Raw genomic sequence first — 15,515 nt, forward strand, 5'->3', positions numbered from 1 at the left:
TAGAGCTAAATTAAATTTACCCCCATCCTTTAAAAATTCCTGTATGAATTCTGCACCTCATATTCACACAGTTAATCGGCAACCATGGACTGCAAAACTCACACGGTCGGAGAAGCTATTAACATAGGAGCATGCGACAGATCAGCACTGCAAACAGTTCATACTTACTGCATTCTGGTGCAAAGAGGGACAGATTACACAAAATGCAGTCAGTTCTTAATTAGCAAAGGACTTCTAAAAGTAAACACTTATTAAGAGTTATTCATTGTTGCCAATGACAGCATTTACCATTCAGGTGGTATATTTTGATTGACGTAATACTGTACATCAAGACCTGTTCCCAAACCACTCATTAGATAGGACATCAATATCTACACACTGGTTCTGCTAGGGATGGCTATTCAGGACAAAAATAGTTCAACTGTAATAATGATAAATCATAACCCAAGGCCTATGCATACCTAAAGGAAGAGTCAGAAGCAGAGGTAGTTGATAGAGCACCAGAGACTAAGAGCTAGCAAGATCAGAAGTCTCTGCCCCAGCAGCCCACCCTGTGCAGCACTGTGCTGAGCCTCCCCTTCAGAAGCAAACAAGGCAGCAAGGAAAGCATACTTCCTGGAGATGGCCTAAGAACCAAATGTTACTCTCCAACCTCATTCAGCTGTTAATAAACAAGACAATCAAAGGGAAAATAGAAGATAGCACAATCATCAAAGTAGAAATTAACTCCCTTCCCCATAGAAATCAGCATTATTGGAAACACCTCCACAGCTTCCAAAACAAGCCATGAATCACCAGGGCAATAATCTGCCTGGTAACAGTTCAAAGAGCTGGAACTTGTACAGGTCCATTTATAAAGGTATGAATGTTAATTATCGACTTGAGCTTCCCTCTTCTTAATAAAATAGCTAAGCTGAGTCTTGAGACCATCACATGAATATGAAGGCCCAAAGCAATTTTATATTTGGATACAATTTTGATCTGCCAAAAACTGCCAAGCAGGACCAGCCATAAAGGCATAGTGGTTGAGGGGGGCTGTATCTCACATGGCCAGCTGCGTGGCTCAAGTCCCAGATCTGGTGGCTGAAAAACACACTGAGACTGTGGGGTCAGCTGCTGGCATAGTGGTTAAGGCACTGGATTCCCACATAATCGACTGTGGTTCGAGTCCCAGACTTGGCAACTTAAAATTCACATAGGTCACACATGAGTGTGAACCTAAAATCCCAAGAGGAGAATTGAGGAGAAGGGGTTGTAGCGTAGTCATCCCCAGTGGAGGGGGGTGGTGCTTTTTTTGCTTTCTGCCTCTCTGTCCCTCTGGCAAGTACACATGCATTATAACAAAAATCTCTCAAAAACAAAACAAAACAAAACAAAACAAAACAAAAACCACAGTGGGAGTGTGTATGTGCATGTCCAAAATCCCAAGAGGAGAATGGAGGAGAAGGAACTGCAGCATGACCATCCTCCTTGGGGAGTGATTTCTCTCTCTCTCTGGCAAGTGCACACAGCCTACAGCAAAATAAAAAATAAAAAACAAACAGCCAACAACCCCTATGCCAGGCACCCCTCCCCAACACATCAGTTTCATGAATCCAAGTCTCCACAGTAGGAAGTGGACAGGAGCTTGCCCTCAAGAATGACTCATCCCTCTTGTTTTTACCCACGTTCCATGCATGGAATTTTTCTCTGCTGTCTTACCCACATTTACTCCTAAAGACTGAGGGACAAACTGTAACTTTTACCAGTATCCCCAAACAAGCCCGTCCTCAGGTTTGCATTATACAAGTCCCTTGAATAAAACTCAGCACAACCTCCCACCCCAATAGACAGCCTAGAGAATACAGCTAACCAGCAAGGTGTCCAGGGTTCTATGCTATTTCACAACGTATTTACCAATTGCAGATTGGGATAATGAGCACTTACTATATTTACAAGTCTATAATATACGAAAAACTTAAACTCTAGGGCTTCTTTCAAAAATTCTAGGCTATGAGCCCCTCCTTTCAACATCAAAGACCCAGAAAATCATACTCCCAGTAGAGTTTATAACTGGTTTATACTCATAAGTATCAATCATGAACTTTCCACGTGGAATGACTTTGAAAGATGTATAAAAAATACTGACCTATTTGTATATTCTCCTTAGAAAAAGAGGAGCTTAGTTTTTATTTGATTTTTTTTTTCTTTTTTGTGCTAAAGGGTGAGTGCATTCACCAGAGAGACAATGAAGAAACAAAGCATCCCCTATAAGGAATGGCCACACCACAATCCTTTCTCCTCTCTCCCTCCCTCCTTCTGGAATTTTGGGCGCGCACACACACACACACACACATACACACACACACACGTACCTGGCATATCTCTCAAGCTGCTGAGTCTAAGACTCAAACCTCATGGTCAGCCATGTGGGATCTAGCCACTTAACTACCAGGCCATGGAGCTGGACTGATATCTTGTACTCTTTAGAAAAGTTAAGTATTTTTTAAAATCTTACACTCCTTAAAAATTAGAAATATTGGGGGCCGGCAGGTGGTGTGGTGGGTTAAGGGCACTGGACTCCCACATGGCCAATCGTGGTTCAAGTCCCAGGCCTGGCAGCTTGCTTTCTCACTTTACCTCTCTCTCTCTCACTCTGCCCTTCTCTGGTCAAATTAAAATAAAGTTAAAAAAAAAAATATATATATATATATACATATATATATATATATATATAGATGTTAAAAAAAGGAAGTAGCTCTGACTCTTCTGTCTTTGAGATGGAGAGACAGAAGTTTGCCAAGTGGGTATTATCTGCTGGAAAGATTGAGTAGTTCAAATACAAAGACCACAACTTGGTCAAGCAAAAAGTACCACTAATTACATATTTAATGAAAGTTTCTTACAGTTCTGACACTAATATTTGAGGTTAAATTTTATATAACATATTGGAAGGGGTTTCTACATTTTATATACAGTGAATTTCTTGCATAGTAAAAGAAACAGTACATTCATATAAAGGCTATAGAATTTTTTTGAGAGTTTGTTTTTCTATAGGGCACATGCACTTGCCAGAAAGACTAAGAGAGACAGAGAGACAGAAAGCGAGAAATCACCCCTCATGGGGGATGGCCATGTTACAATCCCTTCTCCTTCATTCTCCTCTTGGGATTTTGGGCATGCATGCACACGTGCCCGGCGTGCGTTTAAGCCACCGGGTCCGGACTCAAACCATGGTCGACTACATGGGAGTCCAGTGACATAGCCGTTGCGTCAACTGCTGGTCCCAAGGCTATAGGATTTTGACAATAATACACAGTTTTAGAGAAGTCAGCAATACTACTGCTTTAAAAATGTGCTGGTAGTCTCGTCAAAGATGTGTGTGCTGTAAAGCCTTTAGCAGTTCTCTATAATAATGTTGTTCCTATAGAAAAATATAATGTACTTAACCACAAACCATTTTAAAAATTCATAATACTGAGGCAGGAAAATTGAGACATCACGAGGGTCTGTCTCAGGGGGAAAAAGAAAGTTATGTCCTCAAGAAATGGGCCCCGGGGACCAGCAGTTAGCGTAATGGTTGTGTCGCTGAACTCCCATGTAGTTGATTGTGGTTTGCCCAGACCCGGTGGCTTAAACTCACACCAGGTGCATGTGCATGTATGCCCAAGATCCCGAGAAGAGAATGGAGGAGAAAAGACTGTGGCATGGCCATCCCCCCGGGGGGTGATTTCTCACTTTCTGTCTCTCGGTCTCTATCTTTCTGGTGAGTGCACATGCCCAATAGCGAAAAATTTCTCAAAAAAAAAAGAAAGAAAAAGAAATGGTCCCAAATCAAGAATTGCTTTCTCTAGAAAGCAAACTTAAAAAAAAAAAAAATACTTATAGTATGAAAAAACATTTAACTAAATAATGTCCTTTTTAGACATTCATAAAACTAAGTAACTGGAACAAGTTTTACAAGACTTCTTTTTAAGTATATATATATATATATATATATATTAAAAAACAAAATATAGTAAATTTTAGAAAAAGGGTATAATAGTATTCTTCTTAAGCATTTTAATTCTCACCATCTCCTTCCCTGATTTATTATAAGCGCTCTAGCACAAGAAAAACAAAACTTAATTAAAGAAACTAAAGCAGAAGGTGTTGGCCATAACTGTTTTCTTTTAAACACTTTAAAAAGCAAATCTTATAATCATGAGATGTACTTTTCTAGGCTATATTGACTCTTGCCTAAGTATTAGATTGTTTTATTTTAAAAAATCATTGTATCTAGCCTCACAGTAGCCCGTTACTATATACGGATCACTTTCAGTGAGGTTTATAATGGCAGGATGAATAAGGAGTTCATAATTCATAGCTAGCACTCTGCCTGTATAAAACTTGCTCAACTGTATAAAAAGTGACATAATCAGCCCCTGTGCCCACTTTGGTCTACAGGACACCAATGATTAATTAATTTCCCTAGTGAACTACCTACCAATTCCATGACTATCAGACAAGTACTCAGAAAAAAAATCAATTTAGATGCTCAACTTTTATAATTAATTTTTTTTAAATAATAGCACTGTTCTTTTATGGAGACACTGTAAATAAATATTTCTCAGAGATCAAAGAGCATGTTTTTAATTATAAAGATGTCCAAACTTAAACTGGTCAGAGTTGGAGTATTACATTATAACATTCTTCTCTTAGAAAGCTGGACTTTAGCTCTACCAGGATTTTTTGCCTTTATGAATTTTAATTCACTTCACCTTATTTTTGGTTACCAGTGACTTACTAATCTGTTTTCTAAACTGACATCAGATCACATGCAGTCAAAGAGCAGAGCTTATTCACCCAGCTGGCACTGGAATGTTTCACAGTCAAATCCATGTGTCATCATCCCATGGTTTAATGTATCAGTTTCCCTCTTCTGTTCAGAGACAGACCAAAGGGAATGAAAGGTTTCCACCAGCTCAGCTGAAAAACGTTTTCATGAGAACTGTCAGTGGGATCAGGAGGCAGAATTAGAAACATCAAATAAAAAGGTTCTAGACCTTTACTGTCCAACTTTTTAAATGAGGTGTGTTGTGTTCTAAACAACAGAGTTCTTAATTTCTATAGTTAATTTTCAGCCAAATTTTGCTTATACTCTATACATTTGTTTATCTATGTAAGATAGCAAAGAACTGTTCATTTTTTCAAGTAATGTGGATTCTGAGTACTCCTTCCTAAGGCATAGTAGGACCTCTTGTACTTCGGCTTGTGGTACTTAGAAATCCTTCATTATCATGGTTCCTAGTGGTCGGTACTATGTGCTTCCTGATGTTTCTGCCTGTTCTCTAATATTGCTGAGAACCTAGGAAGAAGTAGACAGCATCTAGGGCATATGGGTGAATAATTTATTAAAAGAAGAAGAGGAAAAAGCAACTTTGGAATTCTGTATCAAAAAGCAGATGAAAATATCTAAAAGCTCCCAACCAAATCTCTATTCTGATTTCCCCCAAAATAAATTTATCTATCAAATAATAAACAGGTTATTAAAAATAGAGATGATTTCAAGATTAATCTGAGAAGGTTTGGACAGGAAAATGGGGAAAACAGTTAATTATAGTAAAAAAAAAAAATCTTAATTCTCTCAAGGAAATGGGAAAAAGAAAAAACATTTGCTCCGTGGAGAAAGAAAATTAACTTTCAGTGGTTATGGGCCATCATAAGATTTGCTCTAGACATAAAATTAACTGGCTTTGGCCTTGACTGAAAGCTTCGTTTAAAAAGAGCAAAGATGGGGGCGAGCAGGTGGCATGGTGGTTAAAGTACTAGATTCCCACATGGTTGACTGTAGTTCAAGCCCTGGACCCAGTGGCTAAAAAATCATGCAGGGCACAAGTGCATGTGTGCCCAAAATCCTGAGAACAGAATCAAGAAGGGATTATGATGGGATCATCCCTTTTGGGGAGCGATTTCTCACTTTCTCTTTCTCTGGCAGGTGCACACAGACTCTGGCAAAAACCTTAAAGAAAAAGAGTAAAAATGTAACTGTTTGATTTTAGGTATATTGTATACGCACAGATTAGAATTCAATATATATGAACAATAGGTAAGGCTCAATGGTTTACAAGGGCATTTCATACAGAGGTCAAACAGCATGAATACCACGTGTCTTGGGAATTCACTGTTCACTCCAGAGACTACTCTCTGTCACAGTGGTTGGTCTCAACCTTGACTATACACTCGAATCACCTAGGAGCTTTGAAAATACTGCTGCCAGGGCCCCACTTAGAGACTGATGTAATTGTCTGGGTACAGCCTGGCATCTGAAATTTCGAAAGCACCTCAGGTGATTATAATGCAGTTAAGTTTGAGAACAAATAAAATAGAGTATTCTTCTGAAGGAAAGAATGAGAACACTTAGAATATAATGCAGGCATTTGCATATATATATATATATATATATATATAAATATATATACACACATATATATATATGTTTTGTGTGTGTGTGTGTGTATGTAAAAAAAATCACTTTTTTAAAAAAAGAATTTTTGCTATAGGGCACATGTGATTGCTGGAGAGACAGAAAGCAAGAACCCCCCCCAACCCCCCCAAACCGGGTGGATGGCCACACTGCAATCCCTTCTCCTCCATTTTCCTCTCAGGATTTGGGGCATGCACGCACACGTGCCCCGTGTGAGTCTCAAGCCACCAGGTCCAGGACGCAAAGTGCAGTTGATCACATGTGGGAATCCAGTGCCCCACTCACTGCATCACCTGCTGGGCCCACAAAGTGATATTTTTAAAAGTTTCCCTGTGGTATGACATTAAGCACCTGCCCATTGGCTTAAGCTCACCAAATCTTTTTCTGGCAAACTTATAATAAAATCTGTTTTTCTGATTTAAAATATATAGCTGATTGTATCATTTTCTCCTAGAGAGCTCTGCTTACCTACTTAGGGAACCATCTAAATTTAGATCCACAACATGCCAGGTAAGAAATCTTTTCCCCGGTTGGTCTCTGAGACCTCAAAGTTGAAAACTGCGTCTGGGAGGCTGCATCTGGGAGGCTGCTCCCGGCAACTCTGCAGGCGTCACCATGCCACAAAACGAATATACTGAATTACACCGTAAACACTATGGATACCGTCTGGATTACCATGAGGAAAAGAGAAAGAAGGCAAGTCGGGAGGCTCATAAACGTTCAAAGAGGGCAAAAAAGATGACAGGTCTGAAGGCTAAGCTCTATCATGAACAGCGCCATGCTGAGAAAATACAAATGAAAAAGACTATCAAGATGCATGAAAAGAGGAACACCAAACAGAAGAATGATGAAAAGACTCTACAAGGAGCAGTACCTGCCTATCTGTTGGACAGAGAAGGACAGTCCTGAGCTAAAGTACTTTCCAATATGATTAAACAAAAACGGAAAGAGAAAGCGGGAAGATGGGAAGTCCCTCTACCCAAAGTTCGAGCCCAGGGAGAAACAGAAGTGTTAAAAGTTATTCAAACAGGAAAGAGAAAGAAGGCAGCGTGGGAGAGGATGATTATAGAAGTCTTCTTTGTTGGAGACAGCTTTACTAGAAAACCACCTAAACATGAAAGATTCAAAGCCAATGGACTTACGTTTCAAGAAGGCCCCATGTAACACGCCCTGAATGGAAAGCCACCTTTTGCTTGCCAGTACTTGGTGCAAAGAAGAATCCCTCATCCCCATTATATACAACTTTGGGTGTTATCACCAAAGGTACTGTCATTGAGGTGAATGTGAGCGAGTTGGGCCTTGTGACATAAGGAGGCAAGGTTATTTGGGGGAAATATGCCCAAGTTTCCAACAATCCTGAAAATGATGGATGCATAAATGCTGTTTTACTGGTTTGATAGCAGTTGCATACAAATAACTCCTTGTAATTTTTGAAGGTGATACACCAATCTGGAAAACCATCATGACTGATGTTTCTGAATATAGCCCGTCTTACATGTCTGCGGTCATCAAAAGATTATTTGTTAAATTGTACAAAAACATTAAGGTGGCCTGGTTTCATTAAAAAAAAAAAATCTTTTTCTCTGCCAACTACAAAAAAAGACTTTGACTTTCTGCCCATTTATTGACAGTAACCCGAGGTCTTGCTAGAAAACAACTACTTTAGGCTCAGTGATTTCTAAGTGTATTCGAGCAATTCTCCTAACTCACAAACCTCAACCTCTTCCCTTTTACCAAGGCACAGGCAGCTTTCCTTTGCAGGTTCTGCGTAGGGGGCATCAGTACAAACTGATACTATGTAGAAGAGCCGTGTTCTGGGGCAAACATGGAGGACACCAGCCAGCACCACACATTTCCGTCTGGGAAGGCTCCCCAGGCTGGCCAGGAACTTGGAGTGATGACAAGGGTGAAGAAATAGAGGGAGTCTGAGACCTACCACAACATTGGTTATTTCCGTATTTCCACATATTGGAAAACCTAAGAGTTTAGGAAGAAAGGTAAGGAAATGGCCTTGCTCTTAACGCTAGCAGGAAAGAAAAACAATACATGAATATAATAGGCCTGGGTTTAAGTCTGAGTAGCTGTGTAACTCTGGGGAAATACTAATACTTGGCAGGGCCTCACCTTCTCATCTGTTAAAGGGGAATGACAATAATTAATTCATACGTTTTTTCCTAAAAATTAAATCAGACCACAATGTTTGCACAGTAAGCTCTCATTAAGTATTTGCTGATAGGTATTAAAGATGGAATATGATTAAGGGAGACTGTACTATCACAAAAATGCATTTTTAAAAAAGTATTATTTAACTTTATTTATTTATTTATTTTAATTTCGACCAGAGAGATAGAGAGAGAGAGAGACAAAGTAAGAAAACAAGCCTCCAGGTCCATGACTTGAACCGTGGTCGGCCATTTGGGAGTCCAGTGTTCTTAGGCACCAGGTCACTTGCAGGCCCCCCCCAAAATGAATGTTATTGATACAAGAAAAAAGGCATTTGCTTGAAAATCTAAAGGAAATGTCCTGCTGTTTTTTTCTATGATTTTGTGGCCCTGCATTTTCCAACATGCAAATTATTTGGGTGGCCACTCTGGGCAGGCCCTGGTTACTTAAAGGAATTCACAAATCATTACTCCTGGGGTAGAATTAAGAAAGGAAGGCTCTGATCTACTCATTTTTCACCTGAACCAAATAAAATACCACTTCTAAATGTGAGGATGATGTTTAAATAGACCCTTAAACCTGATTCTAAATGACAAAGTTAGCATGATAGTGAATAGGAAGTCTAATGTAATCGTATAATGTTTTAATATTTAATTTGTAAAATGTATGGAGTCTTTAAAAGAATTTCATCTCACAGAAATGAAATAAACGGCCAGCCCTGTCCAGGCCACGACCAGAAGCCAGCTCTTCCTATTCATGGTCTTCTTTCATGGCAACAACTCATCTTACTCTCTATGAATAAACTCATGGCCAGACAAAATGCCCATGTAGAGTATTAGAAGTCTCACAGTAAGAAATTTTAATTTGCCATTCCAAATATCAAGTACTACACCAAGAAGTTTTTCTTAAAAATCAGTATCTCCAAATGATGGCTCTCAGCACTTAATACACACCCACACATCAAATTTTGTTACATTTGTACAAAGGTTATTTATAGATCCAAAGTCATAGTTATTTGTAATAAATGCTTCTGTAAAATAAGACAATTTCCAACTATTTCACTTTAATAAAGGTGCTACAAGAAATTTTTTAAATCTTACCTCAAAAATTTCAAAGCCATAAATGTCCAGAACACCCATGACCTTCTTCCTCACTTTTGTTTGTGCCTTTAAAAGTTTCAAATAATGGGTTAATTTAGGCATGAAATAATAGTTCAAGCATCTAAGGAACATACATATATTATGAAGTCACTGTGTTTCTTAACTAATTTAAGGTTTTTAACTTGTGAGACAGGATACTGATATGGAATCTTTCAAAAATTTTAAGAGTAGATGACTTTTTAAAAAGGCATGAGGAGCCAGCAGGTGGTGTGGTAGTTAAGGTGCTGGATTCTCACATGGACAACCATGGTTCGAATGCCGGACCTGGTGGCTTGAAAATCATGCTGGTACATGCAGACGTGCCCCAAATCCCAGGAGAATAATGGAAGAGAAGAGACTGCGGTGCGGCTTTCCCTCCCCAGGGCAGGGGAAGGATCTCTCACTTTCCCTTTCACTATGTCTCTGGTGAGCATACCTGCCCTATAACAAAAAGCCAAGGAGGGGAAAAAGGAGGCACGAGTGGTATTTAATTATGAAAATAACAGAATCTTATATATGTCACCTAGTCCATGCCTTCTTTTTAACAAAGAATATATATGAGGACTTCAAAAAGTTCATGGAGAAATGGAATTGAAGTGCCAGTTTATTTTGGTGCAAAAACATTTAAAGTCCATGCATACTGTGCCATAATACCAGCTTTCCATCAACTTTTTGGTGACCTCTTGTATTAGTGTCTAGAAAGGAAAAGTGACCTTTGCAGTCAAGAAGTGTTGATTCTCAAGGTAACACCATAAAAACCATTAGACTATTCTAGTAAAATAGAAGTTCCCACAAGGTAAGTTCTCTTTAAGGAATAATCTTTACATATGGCAATCAATTGTTGGATTATAAAACTAAACTTTCAACTTTCTTACATGTGAATACCATCTATCACAACTGCCTGACGTGCTTATGGGGATTTGTTACCTTAATGCTTTCGTTGATTCGATTTACCAGCCATGAAAACAACCTGCTGTAGAGATTTTTAGCCAGAGCATCACGGGCATAATAAGCCTATTAAAAACAAGAAGAAAAAAATTCAATATTCAGAAATACCACCATTTAATTTCAATAAAATAATGACAATATTTTGTTTTAATTAAAGTTCTTTTATTTCAAATTTTCTTTTTAGAAAACTAGTTTTTGAGTTTTTTTAAAGAATTATTTTATTTAACTTTATTTGTTACTATTATCATTATTATTTTTCAGTTTGATCAGAGAGAGACAGAGAGAAAGAGAAGAAGTAAGAAAGCAAGCCACCTGGTCCGAGTCTTGAACCGTGGTCGCCCATGTGGGAGTCCAGCGCCTTTAACTACCATGCCACTTGCCAGCCCCAGAAAACCAGTTTTTATTATACTCTATTCAAACAGTCAAACCTTCAATAGAATTAGGTAAATTGTTTACACATGATTAATTTTTTTCATAAAACAGGAAACTAATCCTAAATATTGTAAAAGTTTTCACCAGAAAGATACTAATTTCAGAAACAGAGAAAACTCAGAAACAATTTAGAGGTTCAACAAAAGAGGGTAGGAAAATTCAACACACATTGAAAGGAATGCTACATAGTCACCACAGAATGATGGTTATAAAAATTGGGTAGGGGGACCAGCAGTTAGCGTAATGGCAATATCGCCGGACTCCTATGTAGTCAACCGCAGTTTGAGTCCTGGACCCAATGGCTTAAACTCACGCTGGGCGTTTGTGCGTGTGTGCCCAAGATCCCAAGAGGAGAATGGAAGAGAAGGGATTAGGGTGTAGCCATCTCCCCTGGGGGGTGATTTCTGTCTCTCTGTCTTTATTGTGAGCGCACACACTCTATAGCAAAAAAAAAAAAATTAGGTAGGGAAATGAAAATGCTTATGTTTGTTGTGAGATACATACATAGTAAAGTAATAATGATATTTAAACCCCTACAAGTAGGAAAGGAAACTAAAAGTAAATACATAAAAATTACTTTGGTCACATCGCTGGACTCCCACGTAGTCTACCGTGGTTCGAGTCCCGAACCCAGTGGCTTAAAACTCACGCCGGGTATTGTGGTGACACGTTTAGAGAGAGAACCTGAGGTGTGGGGACATGCTCTGAGCAACACCACCTGTCCTTCTGGGGTTTGGCAGAACCTTGTAACTTGTCCTTTCCTTGACCTTCGCTGCAGACAGAAGCAAGGGTGGTAACTGCTAGGGGTGTTCCAACAGACACATCTGATGGACTTCAAGAAACATCTTGGGACCAGCAGTTAGTGTAATGGCTATGTTGCTGGACTCCCACGGAGTCGACCGTGGTTCGAGTCTCGACCCGGTGGCTTAAACTCACACGGGGTGGGTGTGCGTGCGTGCCCAAGATCCTGAGAAGAGAATGGAAGAGAAATTATTGTGGCTTGGCCATCCTTTTTGGGGGTTGATTTCTCACCACCAACTCCTAAACCCCCTAAGCTCTCATGTCTCTCTGTCTTTCTGGTGATTTCATGGACCCTCTGGTAAACCAATAAAAAAAAAATCCTGCTTAGTAGTCAGCAGAGTATTTTTCTTACATATTTTGTTTATGAAGATGAAGATTTCTTTAGCCTTCTCTGGGTGTGGTGGTGCACTCCTTATGGAGAAGTTCTTCAGCTTCTTCCCCACACCTATAGCTGGGTTTCTCTCATTAGAAAAGAAAATAATGGGATTTTCTCTTAATGGATTATTAACAAGGGATACACCTGGCCCAGTATGACTAAACCTTTATAGATTTGTTACCTGCTTCTTATTGTCTGTAACCTAGCAACGAATCTATAAAGTGTCGTAAAACATACATATGTAGCATCTCCTTGTACAATAAATAAAGATGCCCAGTTTGTCTGGGTGGCTCAAGCAGCGGCACAAGTTGCTTGGGCTCCCTAGGCTCAGGCTGCCTGTGTCCATTTCTACTCTCTTTGTCTCATTCTTTCCAATTCCCCGGTCCTCTCAAGATGAAGGGCTTTCTGGGGAACCAGCAGTTAGCCTAATGGCTATGTTGCTGGACTCCCATGTAGTTGACCGCGGTTCGTGTCCCGGACCCGGTGGCTTAAAACTCACGCCGGGCGCGTGTGCGTGCGTGCCCAAGATCCCGAGAGGAGAATGGAGGAGAAGGGATTGCGGCGTGACCATCCCCCCTGGGGGGTGATTTCTCGCTTTCTGTCTCTATGTCTCTCTCTGTCTGTCTGGCGAGCGCACGCGCCCTACAGTGAAAATGATGAAGGGCTTTCTCTTTCTCATCCTCTTTCTCTTCCTCACCAGCAGCCCTCTGATCACTATTCAGCTAGAGCCAAGCCCCAGAGCAGATGACGACAAGGTATGTGTGCGCACACATCCAAAATCCAGAGAGGAGAATGGGGAAGGGATTTTTGCATGGCCACCCCTCCAGGGGGTGATTTCTCGCTTTCTGTCTCTCCAGCAGGCACATGGACTGATAGCAAAACTCTCTCTTAAAACAAAACAAAAAACCCCACAATGAATTCATACAAGTTATATAATAAAAATTAGTTTCTTTTTATGTGCTTATGCATTTACTTTTAAAGCTGTTTAGAGCTTCTTTAAAAAGTAGCACAACACATATACAAAAGGGTTTTTAAAAGTTTGTAAAAAAAATGAACTTATTTTGGTACAAAAATATTTTTGAAATCTACAATTTCATAATACATGTTTTCCATAAACTTCTTGAAGCACCTCCATATGTCTCCTTAACTCTTTACTTAGAATCCAAATGTTAGAAAAAGGTTTGGAAACCCCAACTGCTCTTAAACACACCGGGTGCCCAGCGTGTACGGATAGTACATGCTAATGGGATGTTCAATACCAGCACTCCTGGGGCGAGGGGGCAATCGGCTTGAGCAGAAGAAAGCAAGAGGTTTCGTTCTTGTTCTTAACACGTTGGCCATATGTGTATATTTTGCTGCTCATAAGTAGAAAGCTGAGTATTATTGTTAAAATAAAAAAGGATATTTTTATTTTATGGAAAGCACAATTTGTTAGATTATGTGGAAGAGCTTTTTCTACATTTCTTCCTTAGTGAAGTCTAACAACTTGAATAACCCACTCACATCACAGCTGCAGAGAGAGAACTTGCTCCTTTCATCTGACACTTTCGTGCTCATCCCAAACCTCCTTTCCTAAGTCTCACACACCTACAAGTTGATCCCCTCTCCCCCCCTCAAAAAGAGAGAATGCTGCAGTGGTCAAAAATGCACATATAGGCCAGCCAGTGGCATGGTGGTTAAGATGGCTAGATCACAGACGGACGACTGCATGGTTCCAACCTCTGATCAAGCGGTCTGAAAAACACACTAGGTCAGTGTGTGTGCATGACCAAACTCCTGACAGGAGACAGAGATGGAGGAAAAGGGATTGCAGCTGTCTGTTCCCCATTGGGGGAAAGGATGCATGTGCTTTCTCACTTTCCCTCTCTGTCTATCTCTCTCTAGTGAGTATAGGTGCCCTCTGGCAATAGTGTTTAAAACATGCATACCTGTGCGCTAAAACAGAAAAGGAGCCAAAATATAATTTAGGTGCATATTCTCTCCCCACCTAATCTATGCCACTGAATCTCTACAATAATATTCTTTACAGCGGTAAGGACGGGAATGTTTATTCTTTCCCCTTCTGTTTTTTCCTTTCATAAAATAGGTAATTTAAAGTGCCTAGTGTCTGGCAGATAGTCTACAGTCGTATTTGTGTTACACTTTTTGAAGAATCCTTTCCCTCTACTACTACTTCATGAGCCTTAATGCTTTTCCTTTTCTTCTCATAAACTGAAGTTATCTCATAATATCGCATATCAGTAAGTCAGTCCTTTCTCATCTTATTGTCAGCCAATGTTTTCCGTTGTATACTGTTTCTAACAACTACCATTTCGATATGTAACTGAACTAGCAGTGACAATTTATTCTGATAAACTTTTAAAGTGTATTCACAGCCAGTGTTAGTCTCCTCTGCTTCCTTCAAACAAACATGTATTCCAGGTGTCTCAGACCCAAAGCTTCCAGGAACTGTGTGATACAAATGAACAGGAAGGAGTGGATCTGGAGGGGTTAGAGGATGCATTCCAAGTGAAAGGCACTCAAATTCAAAATTGAAAAAGCAAGCAGAACAAAAGAAAAAAATATCCTTTGGTCAAATAAAGTATGTCTATTGAGCTACATCTGGCCCCAGGTGCTGCCAGTTTACCTCCTGGGAAATGAGGGTAGTGCTAGGAAGATCAAACTAAGACAAAGAAAACAATGGAGGACAGATGCCGAACTGCAGAGAAACAGAAGCTTGGAGAAGGACTTGGCGCCCTTCTGATTAAGGACAGTCCTTGGATGAGCTGCAGTCAGGGGGACCACTGTGACAGGCAGCAGGAGTAAGCAATGCCATGGGTGAGGGAGGAGTGAGAAGCAGGCCCCAAGGCACCAGGCAAAGACAATTACAGCATTTAAGAACTAGCAAGAAATAAACTAAGATAAGCCATGCTAGGTCAGATTACAGAGGGCTTTGGGTGCCAAGGAGAGAGTCCACAGTAGAAGCTGAATGATCAGCTCTCCCTTCAGTTTCCCTGTTACAGTATTAGTCAGCTCATCTGGGAACAATCTAAATGCCTTGGGGGAAAATGAGGCATGGAGCACTAAAGATGACAGGGAGCTCAAGAATCAAAGTTAGGAAGGAAAAGGCTAAATAAAACAAATGATTTCTGGCAGGAATCAAAATCTACCTGGCAATAAGATCAGTAAAATAAGATACTCTGAACAGCACATTGAAAATTGGAAAAAAAAA

The 15,515-nt window shown here is 39.9% G+C and overlaps 1 protein-coding gene and 1 pseudogene across 3 annotated transcripts in view; one reads left to right on the forward strand and one right to left on the reverse strand.

Annotated features, from left to right (window-relative positions):
• The window catches only part of MYO1B (myosin IB), a 189,939-nt gene that overhangs the window by 48,511 nt on the left and 125,913 nt on the right, over nucleotides 1–15,515 (reverse strand). For all 3 annotated transcript variants that reach the window (XM_006147812.2, XM_006147811.2, XM_006147810.2), the window contains exons 12-13: nucleotides 10,675–10,761; nucleotides 9,709–9,774 (exon numbers count right to left, since the gene is read on the reverse strand). In XM_006147812.2, the coding sequence (XP_006147874.1) occupies nucleotides 9,709–9,774; nucleotides 10,675–10,761 (153 nt within the window). The remainder of the gene's footprint in view (nucleotides 1–9,708; nucleotides 9,775–10,674; nucleotides 10,762–15,515) is intronic.
• LOC106734804 (ribosome biogenesis protein NSA2 homolog pseudogene) lies at nucleotides 7,061–7,842 on the forward strand (annotated as a pseudogene).

This window comes from Tupaia chinensis, unplaced genomic scaffold, assembly GCF_000334495.1.
Source record: "Tupaia chinensis unplaced genomic scaffold, TupChi_1.0 Scaffold000225_1, whole genome shotgun sequence".
Lineage (NCBI taxonomy): Eukaryota > Metazoa > Chordata > Mammalia > Scandentia > Tupaiidae > Tupaia > Tupaia belangeri.